Source organism: Lactuca saligna, chromosome 9 (genome assembly GCF_052625555.1).
Source record: "Lactuca saligna cultivar CGN05327 chromosome 9, ASM5262555v1, whole genome shotgun sequence".
Lineage (NCBI taxonomy): Eukaryota > Viridiplantae > Streptophyta > Magnoliopsida > Asterales > Asteraceae > Lactuca > Lactuca saligna.
The window spans coordinates 188,286,308-188,313,162 of NC_136425.1; the positions used below are offsets into that span (position 1 = coordinate 188,286,308).

Genomic DNA, 26,855 nt, shown 5'->3' on the forward strand with positions numbered 1-26,855 from the left:
AGAATGGGACAGAGAGACGTGGGCCAGCTCAGCTCAGGGGTTGCTGAAAAAATAACTTTTCTAGAACGATAGATATGTTCTTCCACGATACACGACTCGAAAAAAGCATCAGCATCCACCAAAAAACGATATTCAAGGGCAGAAGTGTCACGAGGAAAAACAAGAACAATGAGCACACAAGGAAGGAATTAGCACACACTCAGCAAGGCAAGGCAAGGCAAAATAAGGACAACAAGAACCATCTTCCCAAAACAAAGCCAAAGCCAGATGCCATCAACAATCTCAATCTCCCCCTTTTTGATGATCAATTATTTGATTTGCAGATAAGCTGCTTGTGCTCAAAAACCATTCCCAATTTTATCATGTTTAATCACAACCAAACTATCAACATATCATGTACCCACATATATTTAGCCACAACACTGAACACAGCCTGCCAAAAGGTCAAACACATTAATAAAATACACACCAAGAGTATATTTTTTTTTCAGTTGATCAAGTCACAAAATTTTACCTCCATTTTGTCACCAAAAGAACCCAAAAGTAATTTGTTTGTGTATAGAGATCATCATTCATCATTCATCATTAATCACTTATGCAAGAAAGTAGAGAAAGAGAGCAGCATTTTAGAACACACCGAACCAATCCAACATAGAAGTAGTCGAGTCCCAAGTTGTGAAAACTTTCAAAAGTTTGATTTTGATTCATTACTACATTGTACGAATTAAAACGAGACATCTTTCAGAAACAAAAACCACCACCATTTTCATCTTTTTTAGATCCACCATCTTCATCTGCAAATTCAAACAAATCCATCACATCACACAATTCCTTACATCAACTTCAATATATCTATATCTATATATGTATTTATATCATACCAGAATCTCCCATCATCGGAAACCGCCACTTGATCGGCGTTCATATGGTCCAGAACGGTCACGGCCATACCGATCACTGCCGCCACCGCCACCTCCGCCGCCATTCCTACTGCGTCCGTTATTACGATCTCCATTCCTGTCAGGACCATAACGACCACCACCACCGCCGCCACCTCCGCCACGTCCACCGCCATAACGGTCATCCCTGCCGCCATACCTACCGCCACCTCTATCGCCTTCACTTGGACATTCCCTAGCAAAATGTCCAGGTTTACCACACTTGAAGCAATCTCCACCACCACCACCGCCACCACCTCCGCCGCCACGACGGCCGCCTCCATCGCGGTCACGGCCGCGGTCACGCCCACGATCACGGTCACCACCACCACCATAATCCCTGCCTGAACCACCTTGAGGTTGAGCTTTGTCTACTGTGATGTTCCTTCCATCCAAATCCATTCCATTCATTGCTTCAATTGCATCTTCCATTGCTTGCTTTTCATCAAAAGTCACAAAACCAAATCCTCGTGAACGTCCGGATTCCTTGTCTACAACCACCTAAATAACATGAAAAAAGAAAAATGTAAAGAGATAAATTGGTGAATGAATTAAAAAAACTTGTAAACCATATGTTACCTTTGCATCAAGAAGATGCCCAAACTTTGAAAATGCATCTTTTAGAGCTCTATCAGATGTTGACCATGATAACCCACCAATAAAACAGCGGTATTCCACATCATCAGACATGTTTACAGCTGCGTACACGAGTAAACAGAGCATTAGCGTCAAAAAGAAGAATGTTTTGATAGTCTACTGTGAATATATAAACTTTCCCCAATCGGCAATCCTCAAATTCAAAACCAAACAGCTAGATCTTAATTCCTGATTTGCTAAATTTATATTATCTTCGAAATAAACAAATCAGGGAGATGATTGAACATATAGAATCATTATGATTGGTGTGAAATTGAACAATACGATGCCGAAGAGTAAATATCGCAAACATAAAATTAAAATTTAGAAATACGATTACGATTGACAAAATAATTATCCACCGTTCTGAAAGGAAAGTAAAGAACTATCAAGATCATGTTTCTAATCATGAAATAGATTATACTCATGAATTATATACAAAAAAACGCAAAAGAAGAACATCAATCGCAGCTCATAGATCAAACAACAAAAACTAAAGAACATCAAGATCTAAGTATAAAGGAATTAAAAGCGGCACAAAAGATATAAATCAGTAATCTTTCTTACCAGTAGAACGATACGATCGAGTGAAGAGATTGGAAAACTTTCTAGTAGTTAGCGTTGATTTGACGAAAGAATGATATAAAAGCTTAAGACCTACGCGGCTACGCCTGCCCTATCTATACATCTGTACGGAGTTACAAACGGGTTAAACCCGTCCCAGGTCAATTGGGCCCGAATGAATAAATGGGCTTCTCCATTTCAATTTTGAAAAATAAACTTCTCCTAAACTTATTTTGGTCCCTTTGGTTGGTAGAAATTTGAGTTTTACACTAGTTTTTTAATTTTGACACCATTAGTTCCTATTGCATCCAATTTCATCAAAAGTCGTTCTTAGCTCCTTTACCATATCCACACCACTATTAATGAGTCTTATGTGTCTCTTGGATTAGAGGTATTTTAGTCATTTCAAGTGTTCATCTTTTAGTTAAAGGTTTTATCAGTTCCAATAAAAAAAAGTAATTATGACTACATATTTCATAATTGATCCCTAACGTATTGTTGAAACCTTCTCCTAAGAAAACATTATCGCCTTCATTACAATTTATCGATCAATGTCTTGCAAGGAAGTATATATATATATATATATATATATATATATATATATATATATATATATATATATATATATATATATATACACACTAATTTATAACCAATGGGAACTACGGTTATAAAATTAATCAAACTTTTATAGTAAAAACTCAAAATTATTAATAAGTTATTTTAAATAAATTATTAATTTAAAAGATATTTTTATTAGTTATGTGAAATTATAATCATTGATTCAAATAAAATAAATAAAATTAATTTTTAATATATATTAGATATTTTTTATTTGTGAATTAATGAAAACAATAATTTAAAATTTAAAATTTACAATAAAATCACATTAATGAGGATGTCTAATAAATTTAAAATTGAAAACTAATACATTGACAAATAGCAACACATTAATTAAAATGTCTAATATGATGACACATGGTAAAAAAGCTATTCTTTTATTAGTGTATATATATACTAGAAAAGTTTGAGGCCCGTGCTAAGCACGATCCATGAAGGGTGATTTGGGAATTTTTGAATTATCTTAAAATTTACTAATACCGAGAAAGTGCAAATACATTGTATTTTAGTAATGCATTTTCATTTATTTCTATTACATCTTTGTAATTCAATAAATTTCTATCTAAGTCACGGTACTTCCAAAAACTTACATTTACAAACAATTAAAAACTAAAGACATGAGTTGCTTGTATAGAGGCTTGTTTGATAGTAGACTACATATATGGTGTCGCTAATTTTTCCAAGTAGTTGGATAGGTAAAGGCCATGAGTCTTATGGTTCTCGATAGTCAATAGTATTTCTCAGGCACCGACTTTGTAGGCTCAGTCTACAATGGAGAATTCAGAACCGATTATGAATATAAATGCAAGAACTCATCAATAGAGTTTATGTTTCATATATCAATGAACAAGTATAATTTAAAACAAATTTTGACTTCAGGTTTCAAAATGAATTATGTATCATTATCCTTAAATTCGAAAGCTACAGCTTTTTCATACACTCATGATTCATAGCAATTCAGCAATAACACCACAACAATCGGATCATGAATGGACCAAATTTATATACCTTTCTTGTCGACAGTGACTAAGTCCCGATCTCTCTTGTGTTTGCTTTCTACCTCAATGTAAATTTTATATATGACATCAAAATCTATATGTTTAATGTTCTAGTAAAAAGTTAAACTAAATTAAGAATCAACTAAAGAAATGGTAGAAGTGAGATCATGAAGCTTGAATTTGAAAAATCATCATCAATTCTCACCATATCAAACACAAATTCAAAATAGGACATCGGGTCAACCCCTCCATATGCCCCACTTTACTCTGATAAAAAAAGGATTAAAAAATAAATAAGGACAAATTTTGAAAAGGTCATGAATTAATAGGAGAAGCCCCATTTCCTTAACTTAACTCTTAACTTCATTAAGTACAATAGAAAAAGACCAATGTGATAAGGATGTTTTTTGGAAGAGGTCAACAGTTACTGTAGAACTACAAAAAAAAATAGAAAACTTGGAATGTTTTTATAACAAAAATAATAATTGGAGGTATGAAGCTAAAAAGATGACCTGATAAGCCGACTTGTGATTATTTTGTGACCAACATTGAAGACTCAGATGAAAATATTATCTTATTAAAATGGTGTCAGGCTCCCGTGCAACCATGCCCTTGATGACTTCCCTGCAACTACAAGCCAACATACATAATTGATGTACCTAATTTCAAAATCTAACTATATTGTAGCAAAAATAGATTAAAAATTTCGTCATACATATTGATGTTGAGTATAGAAACTTGCCATGGTCTGTAACCAACAAATAATTCCTTTGGCGTGTCGATAATGATGAAAAGCAACTTGAAACATACACGTTTAGCTTTCACAATCTGGTAAATACTTAGAAGAGTTGGATATATAGACAGAGGAATATGAATCGATGATTATACAATTTCATATTTTAAGACCATCCAAATTATTGATGATTAACTGTTTAACACTTGAAGAATAACGGAGGGTCAAATAGGATGTGGATGGAAGAGGTATATATAAGGGAAAAAGTGCAACAATAGTCAAAAGTGAAAAATAACATTTCTAAAACATCAATCATTATTGGTGTTTTATTTGATGGTTTTCTATAGCAAGGTTTGTCTTCGTCTACACTGTCACAAACTTGATTATTATTTAAAAATTAGAAGGATTCTTGAGGTAATAATGAAGTATGTGATTTATGTCGATGATGTTCCAGTTCGAGTCATTTGACAGTGAACATACAGTTAAATGAAATATACAAGTGAAAAGTAAATGAAATATATCCTTTGTTAAGGAGTCAAGAATATCATGAATCACCGACAAAGAAGATGAATAGACACATGTGGAGGCCATTTAGGGGGGGGGGGGGGGGGGTCTGCAGAGGCTTTAATGGATTTTTCTACGGAGCCTTTCGTGGAAATTTTCTTGTGCAGTAACCAAAGTTCGCCAGATAGGTTTTTCTGTGGAGTATTTGATCAGAGATTTTCTCTAAGTGGGAGTTGTGTTTAATGGAGAACAGCGAGAGTAGGAGGAAGGGAAGAGCGTCTGATTGAATAAATTTGAAACGTAAAGTGATACGACACAACCGAAACAAAATATGTATGAATCAACTCCTTGCGTCGTTAAAAGTAATATGAATCGATTCACTGCATCGTTCAAGAGTAGGTTACGTGGCCTCCAAAGAAGAGGGTAAAATTGATCTAGAAGGCACGAGAGAAAAAGTTTTTTCTAGGAATGTTTTGAGGCCCGTGCTTAGCGCGGCCCACGTAGGGTAACATAAGTATTTCTTTCATTATTATCCATGGCTTTGAAGAAATGTATGTACCTTGATATTATGGGTGAACAATTTTTAGTATGTTGCTAATTTGTTATTATTGTAAAAAAAAAAAAAAAAAAAAAAAAAAAAAAAAACTATTTTGCTATTATTGGTAAAGAAATGAAAATATATTGCTATTATGGTTAAGAAAATGAAGTTACACTGCTAACGCAGGTACCCAAATAATACTTGGAAGCTTTTATTGATCTAGTATTTAGATTTTCAAATGATCGATTTCAAAATCTTGGTTACTTTTAAAAGAATAATGCGAAAATGGAGAGGATAAGAAAGGTGACAAAATCGAGGGAAATGATCAAAGGGGACCAAGGATCGATAGAAAACATGAGCACTTCTACAAACTGAGTTTCTGCATAAAAACACTGGACTCCAATCAATCCACCGATTATTGTTATGCCTTCAATAAATTTCTGCTTGTGAATATACAATTTGTATAAGATTGAAAACTTACGTTTATCGACTTATTTTGTAATACATGTACTATTTCAACATTGGAGATGAATATTTACTATCTGTTATATAACTTTGAAGAGCAATATCAACTCTCTCATGGGCAGTGTTTTCGATCACGGGAACCAAATGCTCATCTTAATACCCATGATTTTGAGTTCCTTACATGTCTTATATCTTGCCTCGTAGTTATAAACTAAAGATCCAAGGAAAAAAAATCTATTAGAAGGCTATAATAGAACATGTAAGAAGAATAAACTATTGCATGAGTACCGAGGATAATATCCCTATTACATTCACTATCTTATATCTTTTTTCATTGATTACATTAATTTGTGCTTAAAATCTTGCACATGCTTTGACAATTTAAACCAATTATATATTAGCCACATCAAACACAAGTAGCATAACCTAAAAGGAGGAATCTACGCAATACTCATATACCCCTATATACCGTCCCAATTAAAATGACACTTCAATATGTACATATACACCAGAATACATAGATAATGGTGATAATATTAGTGCAAAAAAAAACAGATTATTTTTAATTTATAACGATAGATTAATAGAGTTTATATTTTATTAAATTGAACAAGTATCAGTTACAGCAAATTTTGACTTTTGGGGTCAAATGTAGTAATTATTATTTTGTAATTCCTATGGAGTACGGACATTTAAAGTTTGCTAGAAAGTTTAGATCATTAGTTTAATCACTTTACTCAGGGGGGAACTATGAACATCTTTTTCAAAAAAACTTAATAACCATGCCATATTTATGAATTTGGCAACAAAGTATGTGACTAAAAAGTCAAGGGCGTCTTTATTTTGGAGTATACCTTATAATATGCCTTTATATTATATGCAAGAGGCCATAACAATCTAAAAACGAAAACCTGGGTTTTCATGAATGCAATGAACAAAAACATTGGGTTCATAGTAATAAGTAAATGAACATAAATTTTTTGACTATGAAAGTTAATGAGACTATATTTCATCTTCAAATTTGCTAAAGAAACTTTACAATTTTCAAGGATTTTTAAGATAAGTAACCTATTTGGAGAGACAGAAGTAGGATAAAAACCAGTTATGTCTAGATGTAATTAATATATTGCTTTTGCACATTGGAAACAACCTCGCAGGATTACCTTGATAAGTCTTTTTCTTTTGTCATGTACATGCTTTACCTTTCCCCCTTGCTAATTTCACTAACCTAAAAGTTATAAACAATATATATATATATATATATATATATATATATATATATATATATATATATATATATATATATATATATATATATATATATATATATATATATATATTCAAATGCAATGGAGGAACCGACTCATAGATATTCTTCAATTAAGTTAAAAAAAAAACCTAATCAACACCTTACTTTCAGACATAAAATCCCCATTTTTTTATCAGAAACCACCAAAATTAACAGAATCATAAAGCCATATTTGGAATGCGTACATGAGAAAAGTGAAGGCGGAAAAAGAAAACCAAGTCAAAATTGAGAAAGAATACCGACCTTTCATACAATTTCTGTTTTGGAAGTGAAACGTCAGACGATGAGACTGCAAAAAATTTCATTATGGAATAACTATTTTCATCGGTGGGGAACCCACGGTCTTAAACAAAGACGCATAATTTGGAAACTTATTCCCAATCGATCAAATAATAAACACGATTTGAAGTTAGGTTTTTCTGGCATTGAAATTCGATGGCAAAGAGAAGGTAAGAACTTTATAAATCCGGATCATCCAGAAGAGCCAGCGAAAAGAGGAGAGTCCAACATGAAGCGAAGTGAATCCACTTTGAAGCAACATGGTTGTGAAACCAAGGTTTCTTGTGAATAATGCGTTGAAGGAGAAGCAGGCATGAGAAGGATTGAGTCGACGAGTCGACGTAACGATAAAAGGCATCGCTAAATTGCGTCGATTAGGGGATGGGTTACGTGGCGGTGTTCGAACCGTGGGAATTTGTTTTTAGCGATACCACATAAAAAGGGTGTTTATATATATATATATATATATATATATATATATATATATATATATATATATATATATATATATATATATATATATATATATATATATATATATATATATTGTAACATCCATAAATTTATGAAAAAATTAAACTTTTAAAAACATTCAAATTGATCATTGTTTACAAACTGTTTCCAAAATAAGATTCATATCAGAAAAATCCCAAAATCATGAAATAAAAACATGAGGAGGTGCACGATCACGCTTTCGTCTTTCTGCGATCCTCAAAAGTACCTGAAACAATATCCAACAACTCTAAGCTCAAAGCTTAGTGAGTTTCCCCCAAAATACCAATACATAACAAATAACACAATATAATGACAACATGCAATGGGTCCACAGCTTTTACAAACTGGATCACCCCTAAGACCACAACATAAGTATGCCTTGCCTCACAGGCCCACAGCTTATGTATGGCTTGCTTCCTGACCACCTCTAAGCCCTCGGTACGAGTCTGACATGCTCGGCCTGACCCTCAGCTCGTATCTGGAATGCTCATGAGTCCTAAGTATGAGTCTGGCATGCCCACCCTGACCCTCAACTCATATATGGCATACTCTAGGGTTTGTTGGCGACAACACAAAGCAATACAACCTCAACCCAACCCACACAATATGTCGACATATAACAAATAATATCATGAGCAGATAAAGAGGCAATTTATTGCAGTGGCGAATATAGACCAAAAAATCATGTGGTCCTCAAATTAAGTGAAGTCAATGAAAAAAATTCAACAACACTTGTGTGGGGTTGGGTCGGGTCGGGTTGCGTACCTTAAAAAATTGGACCAATCAACTCAACCTGTTAAAATCGATTAGACACCACCAATTAAAAATTTTAACAAAACGATTGAAATATAAACAAAAAAAGTAGTACGTTTTTAATAAAAAACTAGTTGATTATTAGTCTATTGATAAAGCGGTGAACAGAGAATGAGAGTCTTTAGCATGTGGGCTTCTTTTTATTACAATAATTTATTTATTTATTGATATTTTGAAAGTGCCGATTAAGAGTGGTTAATTTTTTGTTATCAATCCAACAATTTAAAATAACAAATTGACCCTAATAACTTTTTTTTTTCTTCTTTTAAAATGATTTTTAAGACATTTTTTTTAAAAAACAAATTCAAGGTAGATCCTTCATTTTTTCTAAGGTAGTTCCTAATTTTTCTTCAACATATATTGTAAATGAAATTGAAAATTTAATTTAGGTCCTATGACCTAGCTTTAGACATACTAGATACGCCATTGATTTATTGGTAGTCCTACAGATCTACCAGACTAGCATAACAAGACTAGCATGCATAACTATATCATACTCATCGTATCAGCAATATCATGTTATCAAACCGATGAGCCGAACTTGGTGCCTTCGACCCGAAAGTTGTTATGATCCCACATCGGCCGAAAGTACTATAAGTTGGTGGCTTATAAGTCTAAGTGTCCCCTCCTCCTACAAGCTGGCTTTAGGAGTGAGTTTTACACTTGGACTTATGGCATGATACGAGCCTAGTACGGGATGGGTTCGTATCAATTGGTATCAAAGTCGTCTTCATCTTTCGGGGTGCCAACACTTGGAGTGGTGACCTACGTAGTGGTGGCTTGGACCTAAAAAGATGGGTGCCAACCGTGACCAACGTAGCTGTGACCAACAATGACTCGGAGTGGTGGCTTGGACCAAAAGGGGGTGCCAACCGTGACCAACGAGGATGTTGGCTCTTTAAAGCGTGGGGTATTGTTATGATCCCACATCGGCCGAAAGTACTATAAGTTGGTGGCTTATAAGTCTAAGTATCCCCTCCTCCTACAAACTGGCTTTTAGGAGTGAGTTCTACACTTGGACTTATGGCATGATACAGGCCTAGTATGGGATGGGTTCGTATCAAAAGTATAGTGAGGAAGACTCACCTCACAAACAGCTGAAGTGATAAGATCTAACTCTAAATCTCAGCTCCCGACTTAAAGCCTACAACCATCATGATCAACCCATCAAAACCTCAAAATACCCAAAAATCCCTCAAAAGTCAACCATGATCAAAGTCAAAGCTAACAATCAAGGTCAACAGTCCATGTTGACCCTACTCATCGGGTGCACCTACCAACTTATCGAGTTCCTTCAGTAATTCGAGAGTCGGGAAAACCCCATCCAACTCGTCGAGTTGACTAGAAAACTCATCGAGTTTTCCCCTCTTAACACATTCAATCCTTTTTCATTAAGTCTAACGCTTTAGAATGTAGATCTGGAACCCAAGGGCTAACAAACCACATAAAGTTGCTAACTTTACGTCCATGTATAACACAAAGAGTCTAAAACACTCAAATAAGGCTTATTAAGGGGCTTATAACATAAAGGAATCCTAGATATATATATAAAGCTTGAAACTTTAAGCCTAAGGAGGCCACAAAACGTCCAGATCTGAAGTTATAACTTCATGACATGCTCAAACCAAGAACAAACCTAAAAATGAGCCAATATGACAATAAACTTTCAAGGAATGAGATCTAAGCTATAGATAAGCATGGTGTCGACTTTATACCTCTAAAGGACTGCAACAAGAGAGAAGATTTTGGATCTATAGCCTCCCTTCCACACAAACCACTTCAAGCTTCAAGCTTCTTCAAAAGAACATTAAGAAAACACTCTTCAAGCTCTCACACACACACACATATGGAAGAGAAAGCACGAGACTATGGTTTATAGATAATGGACACGGGTAAGGAGGCCAACCAAATGGTATAAGGCCTTTAAATAGGGTGCAACACCATAAAAATTAGGGTCTCTTAATCAACCACCAACTCGTCGAGTTTTCCTCTCCAACTCGTCGAGTTTGTCCAAAAAGATTTGTGGCCTAAAGACTTTCAACATGTCGAGTTGAGGCCATAAACTCAACGAGTTCCAAGAAAAAAAATGTATATTTAATTAAAAATTCCATACCTGGGAATCAGGATGTTATAACTCTCCCTCACTAGAACTAGGCTTCGTCCTCAAAGCCTGCTAAGGTGAATAAATCCGGATAATGCACCTGCATCTCAGCTTCTGTCTCCCAGGTCCAGTCGGATCCCCTCTGATGTTGTCATTGTATATTTACCAAATGCACCTCCTTGCTACACATGACCTTTACATTCCTTTCCAGATTAGCCATCGACCTCTCAACATAGTTCAGGTGCTCATCAACCTGAATGTCATCCAATGATACCACTGCATCCTCGCCCAATACGTATTTTCGTAACTGCGAAACATGGAAAGTGCTATGAATATGACTGAGCTCCTCCGGAAGATCCAATCTATACACAACCTTACCAATCCTGAAAATAATATGGAATGGTCCAATATATCGAGGGCCCAACTTCCCCCTCATCCTTAAGCGAATAACACCCTTCCAAAGTGAGACCTTCAGCAACACCATGTCAGCGACCTGAAACTCCAACTCATATCGGTGTCGGTCAGCATAACTCTTCCGCCGACTCTGAGCAGTCTACAATCGCTGTCTGATCTGCTAAATCATCTTTGTAGTCTGCATAACCACCTCGGCCCGACCTATAACCATGTGACCAACCTCGCCCCAACAAACTGGGGTACGACACCTTTGCCATACAACAACTCAAAAGGCGGAGTACTAATACTAGAGTGGAAATTGTTATTGTAGAAGAACTCTACAAGAGGTAGGTAGGAGTCCCATCTCCTACCAAAATCAATGACGTAGGCTTACAACATATCCTCGAGAGTCTGAATTGTCCGCTCGCTCTGGTCGTCGGTTTACGGATGATAAGTTGTGTTGAAATGCAACCTCGTACCCAGTTCCTTATGGAACTTTTGTCATAAATGGGAGGTGAACCAAACATCATGGTCTGAAACAATAGAGACCAAAACCCCACAGCGAGCAACGATCTCAGGAATATACACATCGGCTAACTTCTCAGGCGATGAGCTCTCCCGAATTGCCAGAAAAATGTGCACTCTTAGTCACTCAATCCACGAATGATGACCCAAATAGCATCAAAACTCTTTGTCGTCTTCAGCAATTTGGTGAGAAAAATCATAGAAATTTGCTCCTATTTCCGCATGGGAAACTCCAGAGTTGTAGCTTGTCATCCGGCCTTTGATGCTCAACCTTGACCATCCTGTAGGTCAAGTACGTCTCGACATACCAAACAATCTCTCTCTTCATGCACGACCACCAATAACTCAATCTCAAATCCTGATACATCTTGGTGGCCCCCATATGGATAGAAAAGTGAGACTTGTGAGGCTTCTCCAACACAATTTGTCTTACCCCACCAGACACAGGAACGTACACCTGACCGCAACGGGTCAACAAACCACGACTTTCCAACACAAATTTTGGTGATCTCACCCCTAATCATTTCAAACTTCCAATTCTCCTCTCGAACACCCTCAGCATGAGCCTCCCTAATCAAACCCACCAGTGGAGAATCCATTGATATCCTCATACATGTCGCCTCATCAGAAGGTCCAACCAACTTACGACTCAAGGCATCCGCCACCATGTTCGCTTTACTTGAATGGTAAAGTATCTCGTAGTTATAATCCTTAATTACGTCCAGTCACCTTCGTTGCCTCATGTTCAGATTCAACTAATCCATAATATGCATCAAACTCTTGTGATTCGTGTAGATAGTACAACAGACCCCATTAAAGGTAATGCCTCCAAATCTTGAGAGCGAAAACCACCGCTCCCAACTCTAGATTATGCGTGGGATATCTCGTTTCATGCGGCTTCAGCTACCGCGAAGCATAAACTATCACTCGTCTCCTCTGTATGAGGACTACTCCCAAGTCGGTGATGGATGCATCACAAAAACCACAAAATCCTCAATTCCCTCCGGGAGGGTCAATACTGGGGCCTCGTAATGTCTCTGCCGAAGTGTCTCGAATGTTGACTGCTGCTCAGGGCCCCATCAGAATTCCACCCCCTTCCTTGTCAAACGAGTGAGGGGCGTTGTAATATTGGAGAAATCATGAATAAATCTCTGGTAGTACCCTGCCAAACCCAAAAAAAACTCCTGATATCCAAATGAGATATTGGAACGTCCAACTGCATCACCGCCTCAATTTTGGTCAGATCAACCACTATCCTATCTTGGTTAACGAGGTGTCCAAGGAATTAAACCTCTCGCAACCAAAACTCACATTCCGAGAACTTAGCATAAAGTCGTTATAACCTCAAAACCCCCAGGAGCTCGCGAAGATGCTCCTCATGCTACTCTTTGGTCTTGGAGTATACCATAATATCATCAATAAACACAATAACTGAGCGATTGAGGATCGACCTGCATACCTGATTCATCAAATGCATAAATACTGCAGGCGCATTGGCGAGCATAAATGTCATCACCACGAACTCGTAATGCCCATAACGAGTCCAGGACACGGTCTTCTCCACGTCCTCCTCCCTCACCCTGACATGATGGTACCCATACATCATATCTATCTTGGAGAACCAAGATGCTCCTTGGAACTGATAAAAAAGATCATCAATCCGCGTTCTTCACCGTTAACTTGTTCAACTCCCTATAATCGATGCACATTTAGTGTGAACCATCCTTTTTCCCGACAAATAAAATTGGAGCTCCCCATGGGGAATTGCTCGAACGGATGAACTGTTTACCTAGCAACTCCTGCAACTGAGATGACAGCTCCTTCATCTCAGGCGGTGTCAATCGGTACGACGCCTTGACCTCCGTATTTTATTGTGTTTGGGATTAAACTTGTCTTATATATGTGATTAATGCACACCACTAGATTTGTATTAGATTGGGTGTGAATCAATTCTGTTTATTGTTTCTTAGGTTTATTCGATTTGATTTTTTTTATATTCCAATGAAATTCAAGGTTGTATGGACCAAACTGAAAACTAAGTTACAATTCGATTCAGTTTTGTTTGAAAACCAAGAAAGCCAAAATTTAAGGTCAAAAATAAAATCCATAAATTTAATTTTCCAAACATCAAATATGAAGTTCCAAAATAAACATACAGAAATGACGAGAAGAATCATTAAAGAAGAGAAATTTTGAGATTCTGGAATTGACATATAATTAAATGTGAAATTTATTAATTATAGAAAATATTCTTCATAGATAATGCATTTTACATTTAACTATAGTAATATTTCACATAATTAATAGTTCTTATACGTGTCCTTAGGACACATATTAGAAAATTCCATATCAAAATATGTCTTCAATTTTTTTATTTAATATTAAAATATAAATAAAAATATAATGTACAATTAATAAAATTATCAAATAATTAAATTCGGTAGTTTGGTTTGTTTTAACGTTAAACCATAAACAAAATTCATAATTCCTTTTGGCCAACAATATTTTAAATATATTATAACATTATTTTTTGATGCAAAAATTTGAGAATCAAAATCGAGACCTATAACGATCGGTCCCAACTATTAGCACGATACAAAATTTTGAGAATCAAAATGAGACCAACTTCAATCTATTCTTAAGATCGAAAACAATCCGGCAATACCATAGACATCAATTCCAATTCCAAAATTGGAAGGACCGGTTCTGATTCATAGGACGAGTATCTTGTTTTGATGATCACCCTAAGACCGACTGGTATAGTCACCACGAGCCGTTTCGTGGTTTACGTGTCCACGAACCACGGACGTGCACACCGTCCCGGTGGTTCGTGGTGGTCCGTTCTCGTTGTGAGTCGTGTTCGGGACAACGGATTCAAACGATGGTTTCGATTGGGTGTTTGGTTTTTGGCCGTTTCTTTTTTTTTTTTTTTTATTTCAAACTCAATTATAAATACACTTCTAATACCAAAACACATACACATACATACACATTCTATTACACCCATGGATCCCTCAATAAATATGGAATTTTTAAAAAGTTTTGACTCGGATGACGACGTAGAATTCGTCGAGACATTCTTCAATGTTGTGCAACACGTTCACGCCGAAGAAAGTTCGAATGCAGCGCGTACAAGGGCGGTCGTCAATTGTGATCGCCAAGCCGCACACGACTTATTGGTACGTGATTACTTTGCCGATAATTGTCTTTATAATGACGACTCGTTCGAACGTCGTTTTCGTCTGAATAAGGCTATATTTTTACGTATTAGTAATGCTTTAGAATCTTGTTATGATTTTTTCAAACAAAAACCCGACGCTAGAGGAAGAATGAGTTTAAGTAGTATACAAAAATGTGCGGCTGCTCTTAGGTATTTGGGATACGGTATAACATTTGATGCATCTAACGAATACTTGAAAGTATCCGAGAGGACCGCGGTTGAATGTGTAGATTGGTTTTCTGCATGTGTTTATGAGGTTTTTCACGAAGAATATTTGCGTAAACCTACTCAACATGATATTGAGAGATTATATTCAGCTCATGGAGAGAGACATGGATTTCCTGGTATGCTTGGCAGTCTAGATTGTACGCATGTGGCTTGGGAAAAATGTCCAACTGCATGGCGTGGTCAGTTCACTCGAGGAGATATAGGTGAACCAACTATCATCCTAAATGCTGTTGCATCTCAAGATTTGTTGATATAGCATGCCTTTTTTGGAGTAGCGGGGTCTAACAACGACCTTAATGTTCTTGGTCAGTCTCCACTTTTCAACGATATTTGGACCGGCAAAGCACCTGATATGACGTTCACGGTAAACGGGCACGCGTACAAATATGGTTACTACCTTGGTGATGGGATATACCCGGATTATTCTACATTGATGAAGGCATACTCAGTTCCTCGAAGTGAAAAAGCAAAATTTTTTACAAAAAAACAGGAATTAGCGAGAAAGGATATCGAAAGGGCATTTGGAGTCCTTAAGCAAACATGGCATGTAGTGAAATATGCTACACGACTCTGGGATAAAGAAAGAATTAAACGAATGGTCCTAGCATGTATTATAATGCATAATATGATTATTGAAGATGAAGGTCGAGCGATTTGCACGTATGATCCGAACGACGTTGTCGTTCCAATTGATGAGTTCGTACCCGGAATGAATGCTTTTTTGGAGCTAGTTGTTGAAATTCATAACAGTGAAACGTGTTTCAATCTTCGAGAAGATGTCGCGAAACATTTGTACCAACATAGCATGGACGACGATTAGGATTTTTATATGTATGTTTGTTCGTTTTCTTATTAATGTAATGTTTGTTTTCTAGATTAACTAAGTAATGTAGTTTAAAGTTGTTATTTTATTTTTATAATTAATGAAAAAATAGTTTTAAAAAAATGAATGCTTTTTACTTATAAAAAATGTAATTTTATTTTAATTTTTGAATTAAAAAAAAGTAATTTTATTGTATTTTTGAATTAAAAAAAAAAGTAATTTTATTGTATTTTTGAATTAAAATAAAAATAAAAATAATGATGTGGAGTGGTGTATTAGTGATAAGTATCCCATGTTAGTGGTAATGGAATGTGGTGCTGATGTGGCACCCACCACATATGTGGTATGTGTTAGTGGTAATGGAATGTGGTGCTGATGTGGCACCCACCACATATGTGGTATGTGGTGGGTATAACGGATGATCTAAGTTGCGTTTTATTAATTTCACAAAAATTGTGAAACAAAATTTTTATGTATATATTATATTTTAAATTTTAAATTAAATTTAACAGTTTTATAAATAAATTGTAACCCTTTTTTGGGGTTTAACGGACTGCGCACATAAACCCTTTGATTCGTGAGGACAGCGTTCCCTCCCTTCTCCGCCTCCAACTCTTCCATTTTAGGGTTTCTGCTACCTTTTCACGACTCTCTTTATCATCTTCATTTTTTTTTACAAACAGTCGCACAGGAGAGAAAATCAAGAAAAAAAGCAGCAAAAGAATGTGGTATCTCTGTGTCTTTTACCACAGATTATTAGACTACAGGAAACCCGAATTCGAATCTCTAGCTGATCTCTTTGGTGCATTCGACGATGATCCAAGCAGTTCACATTCGCTTGAATGGAAGCTACCTCACCATCACCATCCCGATTCTCCTTTCCACTTCGTTAATCTTCCTTCTGAGGAAATCGCCCGCAACATCGCCAATCGAAGTTTGTCCTCTTCACTTTTCTACAAATCATCATTCATTTGTCTTTACCGAAGCTCTGATTTCAATTTGGAAAATATATGCAGGTATTCTTGTGAAAGGAGTTTATGAGATTTGGGGAGAGGGAAGTTCATACGAAGAACTCAAAGAAGCGATAAACAGTTATCCAGAAGATCGAAAGCTACCATACCTAACTCCAGATAGCAGTTTTAGGATCATAGTAGATAGCTTCGGAAAAGCCATAACCTTCAAGGATCAAACATCTCGCATTCAGGGAATGTCCTACATCCCCTTTAAGGTAATCAATTTTTAATACCTTTCTTCTTTCATATCAGAAACTGAAATGATCAAATTTCCAGGGTCGAGTTGATTTACGTAACCCAGAGCATAAATTTTGGCTAATTGAAACCGATGATTACGAATCCAACAATGGGCTTCCACCAATTGTTGACAAAAGAATCTTTTTTGGGCGAGAAGTTGGTGCTGCTGATAGGAAGCTTTTGCCTACATATCAGTTGAAAAGCCGTACTTATCTTGGCCCCACTGCCATGGATGCTGAAGTAGCTTTTTTGATGGCTAATCAAGCACAAGCCATGCCTGGGAAGCTTGTTTATGATCCCTTTGTTGGTACTGGAAGCATTCTTGTCGCTGCAGCTCATTTCGGAGCCATGACAATGGTGTGTGAATTTTGATCGAAACTTTTGCATCAAAAATGTTTTTTCTTTTTCTAATTTAGAATATTCAGGGAGCAGATATTGATATTCGGGTCGTGCGTGATGGGCGTGGCCCAGATTGCAATGTCTGGAGTAACTTCAAACAGGTAAATTTAAATTTCTCAACTTATATAATCTTTCCTTATTACCAATTTAAAAAAAAAATATTTAGTTTTAACAAATTTGAATTTGGTGATGATATTTGTGTTAACAGTATGGATTGCAAATGCCAGTTTCGCTGTTGAGAGCAGATAATAACCTTCCTCCTTGGCGACCTGGGTTAAAAGAGGTAACAATAACAATGTTATTTATTACAGAATTGCCATCAGCTCTTTTTTTTTTTTTTGGTTTTTGCGAAAATGATATTCTAAAAATGTCATTAATCATTCGTTCAATTAGATCTTTGATGCGATCATCTGCGATCCACCATACGGGGTCCGGGCGGGGGGCAGAAAATCCGGTGGCAGGAAGCTTCTAAAAGGGACGGTGGACCCCTACACAGTACCGGACAACTTAAGATCCGGCCACATCCCATCAACCGCCGCCTACAGCTTAGCGGAATGTGTCCACGACCTCCTTGACCTAGCGGCGAAAATGCTCGTGACAGGTGGCAGGCTTGTGTTCTTCTATCCAGTTCTAAGAGACAACAACGATACCTTGGATGTTGATTTCCCAAAACACCCTTGTTTTAAGTTGGTTGCAAGCTGTGAACAGATTTTGAGTTATCGGTATAGCAGGGTATTATTGACAATGGTGAAGATTGGAGCGTATACGGATGAGATTGAAGAGGCTGCGAGGGTGAAGCATTTGGAGTTTAGGGAGAATCATGTGAAGTGGATGGAGGAAGGGAATCTTCACTCTGCGGTTTTTGATCCGGATTTTGTGGGATTTGATGAGGTGGATAGTAAAAGTGGGAAGGATCCTAAGAAGAAATATAGGGGGAAATATGTGTAGGATTATGAGGTGATGTTGGTTTGTAACTTATGTTATTTGTTAGGTTGTTATGTTATTTGTAGCTATGCATAAGTTTTGGATATTATTATTTTACGAAAGTGTTTTTTGGTATGAGTCGTTGAGCCATGAAATTTTGGCTATTTTTGTGGTTTGTCCCATGTGAATCAAAATGGTTCATGAAAGCAACGAAGTTTGACAATTTTTTTTGTATGTACAATTTTAATAAGACCATCTTGAATGGTCATCACGAGAGGAGAGGTTTCGTGATTTACATGGTCACTAACCACGAATGTGAATACTATCCTAGATGTTAGTGGTTCCTAATGGTGGAACGTTTTCATGGTTATTTGTGGTGAGGAGAACGAACCACAATACCAAATCATCTTTCTCTTTCCAGTTCTCTCTACCTCTCTCTACGATTTTATTAATTAAAAAATATATATTTTTATTTTAATAATCAAAAAATAAAAGGGATATAATGGTAAGTACACTAACATTTTTGTGGTCGAATATGATGATGATTTGTAATGCATCCTTTTAGTGGTTACTGGTGGATATTATGGATAATATAAGACCATCTGGAATACTTTTCACAGACAGCAAACCACCTCTACCTCCATTAGTCACCACGAACCATGAACCAACTGTGGTATACTCATCACGACAGCACGCGCGCGCGCGCGCACACACACACACACAGAGAGAGAGAGAGAGAGAGAGAGAGAGAGAGAGAGAGAGAGAGAGAGAGAGAGAGAGAGAGAGAGAGAGAGAGAGAGAGAGAGAGAGAGGTTTTCTCATTAGTCGTTGTCTTGCGTCCTCCCACCATGAAAACGCTCGACCACAATAGACCAAGGTGATGTGCACAGACAACGCTTGTAGTCATGTAGACCACGAGCTTCTTCGTTGTTAGTATATCGGAAGGTCTAATAATTAATCAAAAGGATGCAATAGCACTCTCGTTGCGCAAGTACATCCACTTTGAGAAAGAAAGAAATCATTTCTTTCAAAAAAATTAGAGTAAATTACATGAATGGTCCTTATGGTTTAGGATAATTTGTATTTTTGGTCTCTGACTTCTTTTTTTTTTTAAATTGAAAGGTCCCTTCTAACTAAAAAGACAATTTTGTCATTGATTTTTTAACTTATTTAAATAAATACATCGCCAACCTCACTCCTCTCACTTTACCTTACCAACCCCACCATTTTCTCTATTTAAATAATAGTATTTTTAGGTAAGACAGTGACTAAACGCATAACAAAAGCAAACAGTAGAGACCAAATGCGTAACAAAAACAAATAGTATGGACCTTTCGAATTAAAAAAATAAGTTAAATATCAATCATGCAAATTACCCAAAACAATAGGGACCATCGTGTAATTATACTATATATTAAAATTATGTGGCCTTAGCTACAGTAAAGTTCATAGACATTTGGTACACTTGGTCCCTTATTTATTGATGTGGGTTTAATTCTATCTCATTTGGGTTGCTCTTTGCAGTGGGTCATTTTTTGTCACATTGTATATATGTTTGTGGACACGTGTTCTTTCACACATATGTTCCCACCTATCATCCGCAACTACTCAGCTCCTTATGTTCCACGTTTCCTGCACCGCCTCTTAACCCAATGACTCAGACTTAAAACCATCTCACTGCCGATTGTACCCTCCGCTTCATCTCCATCTTCTCCAAATCCTCGATTACAGCTGGTCATGTCGTCTAGGCCCGAATTTACCCTTCAGGGTTCTTCTCTCTTCCTTTCTGCATACATGTCGTTTGCCTTAGAATCCTACCGTCACTTCTTCCGATTCATCTTCCTGCCTCTCCACCTTCACCGATCGCCTGGTAGGTTGCCTACGGTGAGGCGCGGTAAGGTTGTTTGGTTGAAGCCGCTCCACTACCGTAGTTAGAGCAGAAACCCTCATTGTTTCCCCCGCCGATACTTGGAGAAGAACGGTTAGATATTTGAAAATCTGAATATTTGGGTGTTTTCCAGATTCTTTTTTGCCCTAAATTCAAGTTCTCCAGCACTCTATAATCGTACCAGCGTTGCGGTAACGAAGACCCTACTTTTTGGTCGATCTCTACGTGTTAAACCATCATCCATCTGGAAAGCCGAGAAGTACGCGAATGAAGGTGAAGCGAAGCCGGCCAAGCGCACCAGCGACGGTTGTAGCAATTCAGCTCACCGACATGGAAGAAACCGCATTCTCCTTCTCTTTTTCAGGTATCAAATCAATTTCCTAATACCTCAAGTATCAAAACGATTTCCTAACACCTGGAATTGATTTTATTCTTGGTTCTTATCAAGGTATCGCCGATCAATTACACCCTATGAGACTACTAGAGTTTGGTGTATAAGATGAATTCTAAAATAAATACCATTTGACACCTAAACGACAACCCGATCATGAAGTCTTCTTCTCCAACTTCTCAATTCATCGACTCAACTCTACATCGCCTACAAGCAATTTTTTTACCTGAATCTTGATCATAATGAAAAAGGGCTTTACAAGTCGTCTGTATGTGCTGCTATCATTCTCCTGCTCCCATCTTGAATGATTTTAAATTCATTAGGTAGTTTATCTTCTGATCTACTTCAATGATAACAATATTAGGCAAATTTAGCATTCCGTAAAGTTGTACTACTTTATTGGGTTATAATTTGGTATTTATGATCATATTGTTACTGTGAATTCGCAGAATGCAAGTAAAAGTCAGCAACTACACTGAAGGTAAAGTACGAACTAAACTCTGTTTTAATTTTATCTTCCAAGTGTTCGATGAAAGTACTAACTAAACTCTGTTTTCTTTATGATTCTTCCATGCTGCTATTTCAGGACCCCTCAACTGGCCTCGAGACTGAAACTACATGAGTTCTTGCACTTCGTGGAGTCCATGTAATTATGGTTTATTGGGAAATTAAAAACCAACGAGATAAATATTGATTATGCTAACCGTAAACTTTTAAATATAGTTTTCTTTGGCATGTGATGCTTGCAGTGATAAATTAAGATTTCAATATTTAGGTATTACTTTCTTTCTGTTTTTAATAAATACAAAATTAAAAAAAATCTTTAAGGAAAAATATATGCAAATACTACAAGGATATTTAAGTAAGATAGGTTTGGAATTCAGTCTGCACAACTTAAAAAGGAATCTTGGAGGCTTACACTTATATGTCATTTCTTTATAGAAATATTAATGCATATAATATAAAATTTCGTTTTTCTATTGCAGAAAAACACGGAGGAGAAACTTGCAGAATTGACTACTGAATACTCAATAATTTTAAAAATGAAATTGGTTGTATCGGGCCTAAACTTAATAAGGTGTGAAGAGTTTACTTGGTCCTTAATATGCATATCTAGAATGATAGTGGTGATTTTAGTTTAAATCCATAAACAAGGAATCTTGGTCCTAATTTTAAGTTTCTGTATCTTCTTTTTTTTGTCTTCTAATTAAAATAACGATATTGCCCCTTTTTTAATATTTGTTATTTAATTACCTGATTTCAATAATAATAGAACTACATGATAAATAATAAAAACAATATCAAAAAGTTAAATAAAGGGTAATATAGTCATTTGCACATGGAAGAAGGATAAACATTATTATGATTCTCCAAAATAAGGAGCATATAGCAATATATGTTACAAAACCATTAATTTTGATGTGTTTGCATGTTCCTGTTATTATAGGCTTACAAACATACTACTTCAATCATTTGGGGCTTTTAGGTTGGGTATTATGAGAATTAAACAAGAATAAGAAGCATCTTTGATAGTGGAAGGGTAATTTAGGCAATTTAGGTTTTATTGTTTTTTGAGCAGAATTTAGTGAGCAACAGATGCATGTAGCTCAATGAATGGCAAAGTATTGAATATCTGATATTGGCATGTGAGTATATTTTTTGGTTTATCATGGTGTTTCAGGTTTGGATGGATCGCACATGCTCTTGTGTTGACTTTTTTACCCTTGTGATAATGGCTGCCTTGTGGTTTTCTGATATGTTTACGGTTGCTCATGTGCTCTTGATTGAACTAACAAGATCTACACAAGCGTTTAAGAAACTGATAGTTGCATGGGATGTCGGTCTTAGACTTAGATGATGATATGATTTAATTTCATTTTGGAAAGTTGAATCGGAGCAATGTACATTCTTTTTTTATAGCATACTACAACATTTTGATATCTTTTCTTATTAACACATTGTCCTGTGAAAATTCTATCCAATTATTGGATTGTATTTTAAAATTTTCTTATTCTACCATTTAGACGTTTGTAAATCGCAAATCCCCTACAATGGCAACGTACTTTATTGTGGCTAACAACTTAGGCAGTATACTTTACTTTTACACAAAAGCAACACTTTCCATCCCCACAACGCAGCGGAAACTATCTAGTTTACTAAAAAAATTATGTGGTGACCATATAATGGGGGCGACAATGTTTAACAAAAAAAAAAATTATATATATCCAAATGGGCCATACACCCCACTTCAAATACATTGGATCTGCCACTACCTATGTCCACGATAAGATTGGAAGTCTCGTTCTCAAGACTCAAGGAATGAGAGTATCATTAAATAACAAAATCACACAGCATTTCAAAAGCAAAAAATTGCTCACAATCCAAACCCTAACTCTTTCATGATCAAACATTATACAAATGTAAAATATTGACTGTGTAAGGGTAAGGGTAAAAATGCTAATCACATAGACTTGGGGATTCTTTGGGAGACCCTGAACAACAGTAATGGCAAGCTTACTTTTTAGGAAGTGTTAGATACATGTTTGAAAAATAGATTGAATTCATTGTCAAAGTAAACGAGGTCTAAGAAAAATGATGGAAGTTGGCGACTTTGTTGAGTTTTTCTAGGATGAGAAAGAGATAATTTGCCAGGGAGATTTGATAGTATCATTTTATTTTACCTAATATGTGATGTAATTAATTTAAATTATTATGTGTTAACTCAAGAATAAACATACTTTGAGCATATACTACTAACGGAAGATTCGGAAGAAGGAATCAAAGTAATAAGGGTTGACAATGATATAAGAAAGATGAAGAATGTAAAATAACTTTGTGTTTGTGTAAAATTGCGTATTTCTATATATAGAAAGAGAGAGAAAGATGCGAAGAAAGAGATGCCACTTGGGTGCTTAACTTCCACTATATTTCCCCCTTCAATTGCTAAAATGTTGAAAGATGTATGGCATCTAATTACCAAAACCCGAATCAATTAAGGGGAAAATAGTATAGGAAACGAGTGAAAGAAAGAAAAAAAAAATAAGATAGAAAGAAGAAAGGGAGAAAGAAGACATAAAACAATCTCCACACAACAACAAATCTTCTTTCCCTTTCTTATTCTCCCATGCTGCTGACAACAAGAAAGTCAAAATCTTGACCCCTTCTTCATTCTTGGGTCAAAATTGCAAAAGGTAAAAAAAGTATGTATTCTGTGTGCATTGCCATTGATGATGATCATCTTGTTGATCTCTTAATTTTTTGAAATTTCAGGTTAATTAATCAGAAATCGATGGGTAGATTCGGTAAAGCAATCAAAGCAGTGAAGGATCAAACCAGTATCCGGCTAGCCAAACACGGTCACAAAGCGTCATTAGCCGATCTCGATGTCGCAATCCTCAAGGCCACATCGCACGACGAAAACCCCCCCGACGAGCATCTCATGGTCGAAATCTTAACCCTAACAACCGATTCGCCTCTCTACGTCGCATCATGCGTCAACACCATATCTCGTCGTCTCAGCAAAACCAGAAACTGGATCGTGGCTTTAAAAACGCTAATGTTGGTTCAGCGACTCCTCCACGACGGTGGTCCGGCGTACGAGCAGGAGGTGTTCTTCGCGACACGGCGGGGGACTCGACTATTGAACATGTCGGATTTTAGGGATGCTCTGAAATCGAGTACGTGGGATTACGCGGCGTTTGTTCGAGCGTATGCTTTGTTTTTGGATGAACAACTGGAGTATAAGATGGAAGGGAAGAAAGGAATACGTGAATTCTCGCAAGATCTTGAGCAACATGAGTTTATGATTCAAGGGAGGAAAGGAAAGCATGGATCGCGATCGCATGATCTGGATCAGCAGATTGAGTTTGAGATGCAAGGGAGAATCGGAAGACATGGTTCGTGTTCGTATGTGCAAGAGGGAGGAGAGCTTACGTTATCTGCAGCTGTGACTGTACCTGTTCGTGAAATGACCATGGATCAGCTCTTTGCTCGGGTTAATCATTTGATGCAATTACTTGACCGCTTTCTCGCTTGCCGCCCTGCAGGTTATATTTTCCCGCCTATTCCTCACATATAAGAAACAAAAAAAAAAAGACACTACTTGAAAATATGATATATGGACCCACTTAGAAATAGGTCCAACCAAATTTATTATTAAAAAGCCCTCCAAAAATCATATTACAAAATACATTTTCTTTTGGGCACCCATTTTTATATTAAATTGTTTGTATTGACATTTTTTTTATTTAAAAAAATCCAAAAATACTTTCAATTTTCAGAATTTTATACTTTTATATGTTATTTTTTTATGAATAATATTAGAGATAAAAAGTGGGACTACAAATATAATCGATGTTGTGAGATAAAAATTGTAATTTGTAAATGAACTTGTTCTTGTTGTCCGTACAAAATTCGTAAATGGTCTCAAGAATTGACCCTACAAGGCTTGTCAAGTTGGACCGATGCTAGAGGGATACAATCTACAATATTGTTCCACCCAAAAAGACCATATCTCTATTCTAATAAAAGAATAGCTTTAACCTCATTTTGACATGTATCATCATATTAGGCCTCCTAATTAATACACATTTTATTCTTTTATTGCCATGTATCACCCTATTAAACCTCTTAATTAATGCATGCAACTTCTCAACCTATTAATTACCTATTTCAAATTTTAATATTTCCACTTTAATTACAACAAATTAATAACAATGGAATAAAAATTAAAATAAAACTAATACAAATTTAAGGTGATATAATTCCACATGTTTATTTAAATTAACGATTATAATTGATTAATAATTTTGTGTTCTAACTATTAAAGTTTAATTAATTTTGTAACCGTGGTTTCACGGGTTATAAACTAGTACTCGTATAAAAGACAAAAATGTCATTATGATCTCAAACGAACTTGTCAACTCCTAACAAAAAAATGGAACTTGTATTAACAAAAATTACAATATTGTGTTCCACCAAAATATCCCATATGAGTAAAAAACACAAAAACACTCATCCTCCTTATTGTTAAAAATAGTTGAACAAAATCTATCATGTCACTTCCAAAAAGATGGGATTGAGAGTAGGACGGATATGAGTATAACAAAAGTTAAACTTTTTTGTCTCAACCAAAAATGGCATTGATGAGCTTATCTATACTCTTATTGTCTTGTGTAACAAATACAACTTCATTGATTTCTTTCTTCTCGATATTCATTCCAACCAGTTGGATAACTTATATTTTCTTGGCCGATAGGTGGAGCAAGGATTCAAAGGTTGGTGCTTCTAGCTCTATACCCGGTTCTAATACAAAGCTTCCAACTTTATAAAGACATTGTAGAAATCATGGGTGTCTTGAAAGACAAATTCGAGATGGATGATCTCAATATATCACATTCCGTGAAGGTCTATGGTATTTTCCGACGAGTGTCAAAACAATACGAGGAACTCGACATGTTTTATTATTGGTGCAAAACTGCTAGCAACGCAAAGAATGCTGAGTATCCGGAAGTCGACAAGATTTCACAAAAGGATTTAGACGCCATGGATGAACGTGTGAAAGAGAAATCAGGAGTGACAAACTAAATCGTTGTGTTAGACCTAGAAGGGGCAGTTTTGGTATTTCACACAAGTTAGTTGTTGTATATATATCGACTGAGTAATGTAATAGGTAGACTTATATTGATTTTCAAATTTTAATCACCAAAGTTATCAAGTAAGGCAAGAGTTGGTCTACCTTAATATAGATCGTTATGTTGTTTTTTTTAACTTGGTTTTATTGTTAGTTTTTTAACAAGACTAACAATCATTTTGGGGTAT

General features: G+C 36.1%; 4 protein-coding genes and 2 long non-coding RNA genes across 10 annotated transcripts; 4 read left to right on the plus strand and 2 right to left on the minus strand.

The window, feature by feature from the left end:
* Window positions 1-606: 606 nt before the first annotated feature.
* Window positions 607-2,269, minus strand: ATRZ-1A (RNA-binding (RRM/RBD/RNP motifs) family protein with retrovirus zinc finger-like domain-containing protein). Its single transcript, XM_078973251.1, has 4 exons — window positions 2,142-2,269; window positions 1,518-1,636; window positions 882-1,439; window positions 607-794 (listed from the first exon to the last, which is right to left on the minus strand). Exons 2-3 carry the CDS (start codon window positions 1,626-1,628, stop codon window positions 894-896), a joined length of 657 nt encoding a protein of 218 aa, XP_078829377.1. The 5' UTR covers window positions 1,629-1,636; window positions 2,142-2,269; the 3' UTR covers window positions 607-794; window positions 882-893.
* Window positions 2,270-5,894: 3,625 nt separating this feature from the next.
* LOC145015248 (uncharacterized) lies at window positions 5,895-7,989 on the minus strand. Its single transcript, XR_013665806.1, has 3 exons — window positions 7,550-7,989; window positions 7,161-7,225; window positions 5,895-6,208 (listed from the first exon to the last, which is right to left on the minus strand). It is a non-coding gene; the product is annotated as an uncharacterized LOC145015248 (long non-coding RNA).
* A 6,946-nt stretch (window positions 7,990-14,935) lies between these two features.
* LOC145017038 (uncharacterized) lies at window positions 14,936-15,616 on the plus strand. Its single transcript, XM_078975145.1, has one exon. It carries the CDS (start codon window positions 14,936-14,938, stop codon window positions 15,614-15,616), a length of 681 nt encoding a protein of 226 aa, XP_078831271.1.
* A 1,128-nt stretch (window positions 15,617-16,744) lies between these two features.
* Window positions 16,745-18,894, plus strand: TRM11 (tRNA modification 11 protein). The gene is made up of 6 exons (XM_078975884.1): window positions 16,745-17,117; window positions 17,200-17,411; window positions 17,473-17,790; window positions 17,859-17,933; window positions 18,041-18,115; window positions 18,226-18,894. The coding sequence occupies exons 1-6, from the start codon at window positions 16,907-16,909 to the stop codon at window positions 18,778-18,780; spliced, it is 1,446 nt and encodes a 481-aa protein (XP_078832010.1). The 5' UTR covers window positions 16,745-16,906; the 3' UTR covers window positions 18,781-18,894.
* Window positions 18,895-20,292: 1,398 nt separating this feature from the next.
* Window positions 20,293-23,047, plus strand: LOC145013957 (uncharacterized). 4 transcript variants are annotated; one of them, XR_013665348.1, is made up of 6 exons: window positions 20,293-21,008; window positions 21,093-21,358; window positions 21,485-21,516; window positions 21,622-21,810; window positions 22,022-22,113; window positions 22,717-23,047. It is a non-coding gene; the product is annotated as an uncharacterized LOC145013957 (long non-coding RNA). The 4 variants fall into 4 exon arrangements; XR_013665346.1 differs by having other exon boundaries at window positions 21,622-22,113; XR_013665347.1 differs by having other exon boundaries at window positions 22,022-23,047.
* An 890-nt stretch (window positions 23,048-23,937) lies between these two features.
* LOC145014329 (putative clathrin assembly protein At1g03050) lies at window positions 23,938-26,761 on the plus strand. Of its 2 annotated transcripts, none has more exons than XM_078972712.1 (3): window positions 23,938-24,235; window positions 24,306-25,081; window positions 26,293-26,761. In XM_078972712.1, exons 2-3 carry the CDS (start codon window positions 24,325-24,327, stop codon window positions 26,619-26,621), a joined length of 1,086 nt encoding a protein of 361 aa, XP_078828838.1. In that variant the 5' UTR covers window positions 23,938-24,235; window positions 24,306-24,324; the 3' UTR covers window positions 26,622-26,761. The 2 variants fall into 2 exon arrangements, with proteins under 2 accessions (XP_078828838.1, XP_078828837.1); XM_078972711.1 differs by having other exon boundaries at window positions 23,941-24,226.
* Window positions 26,762-26,855: the final 94 nt, after the last annotated feature.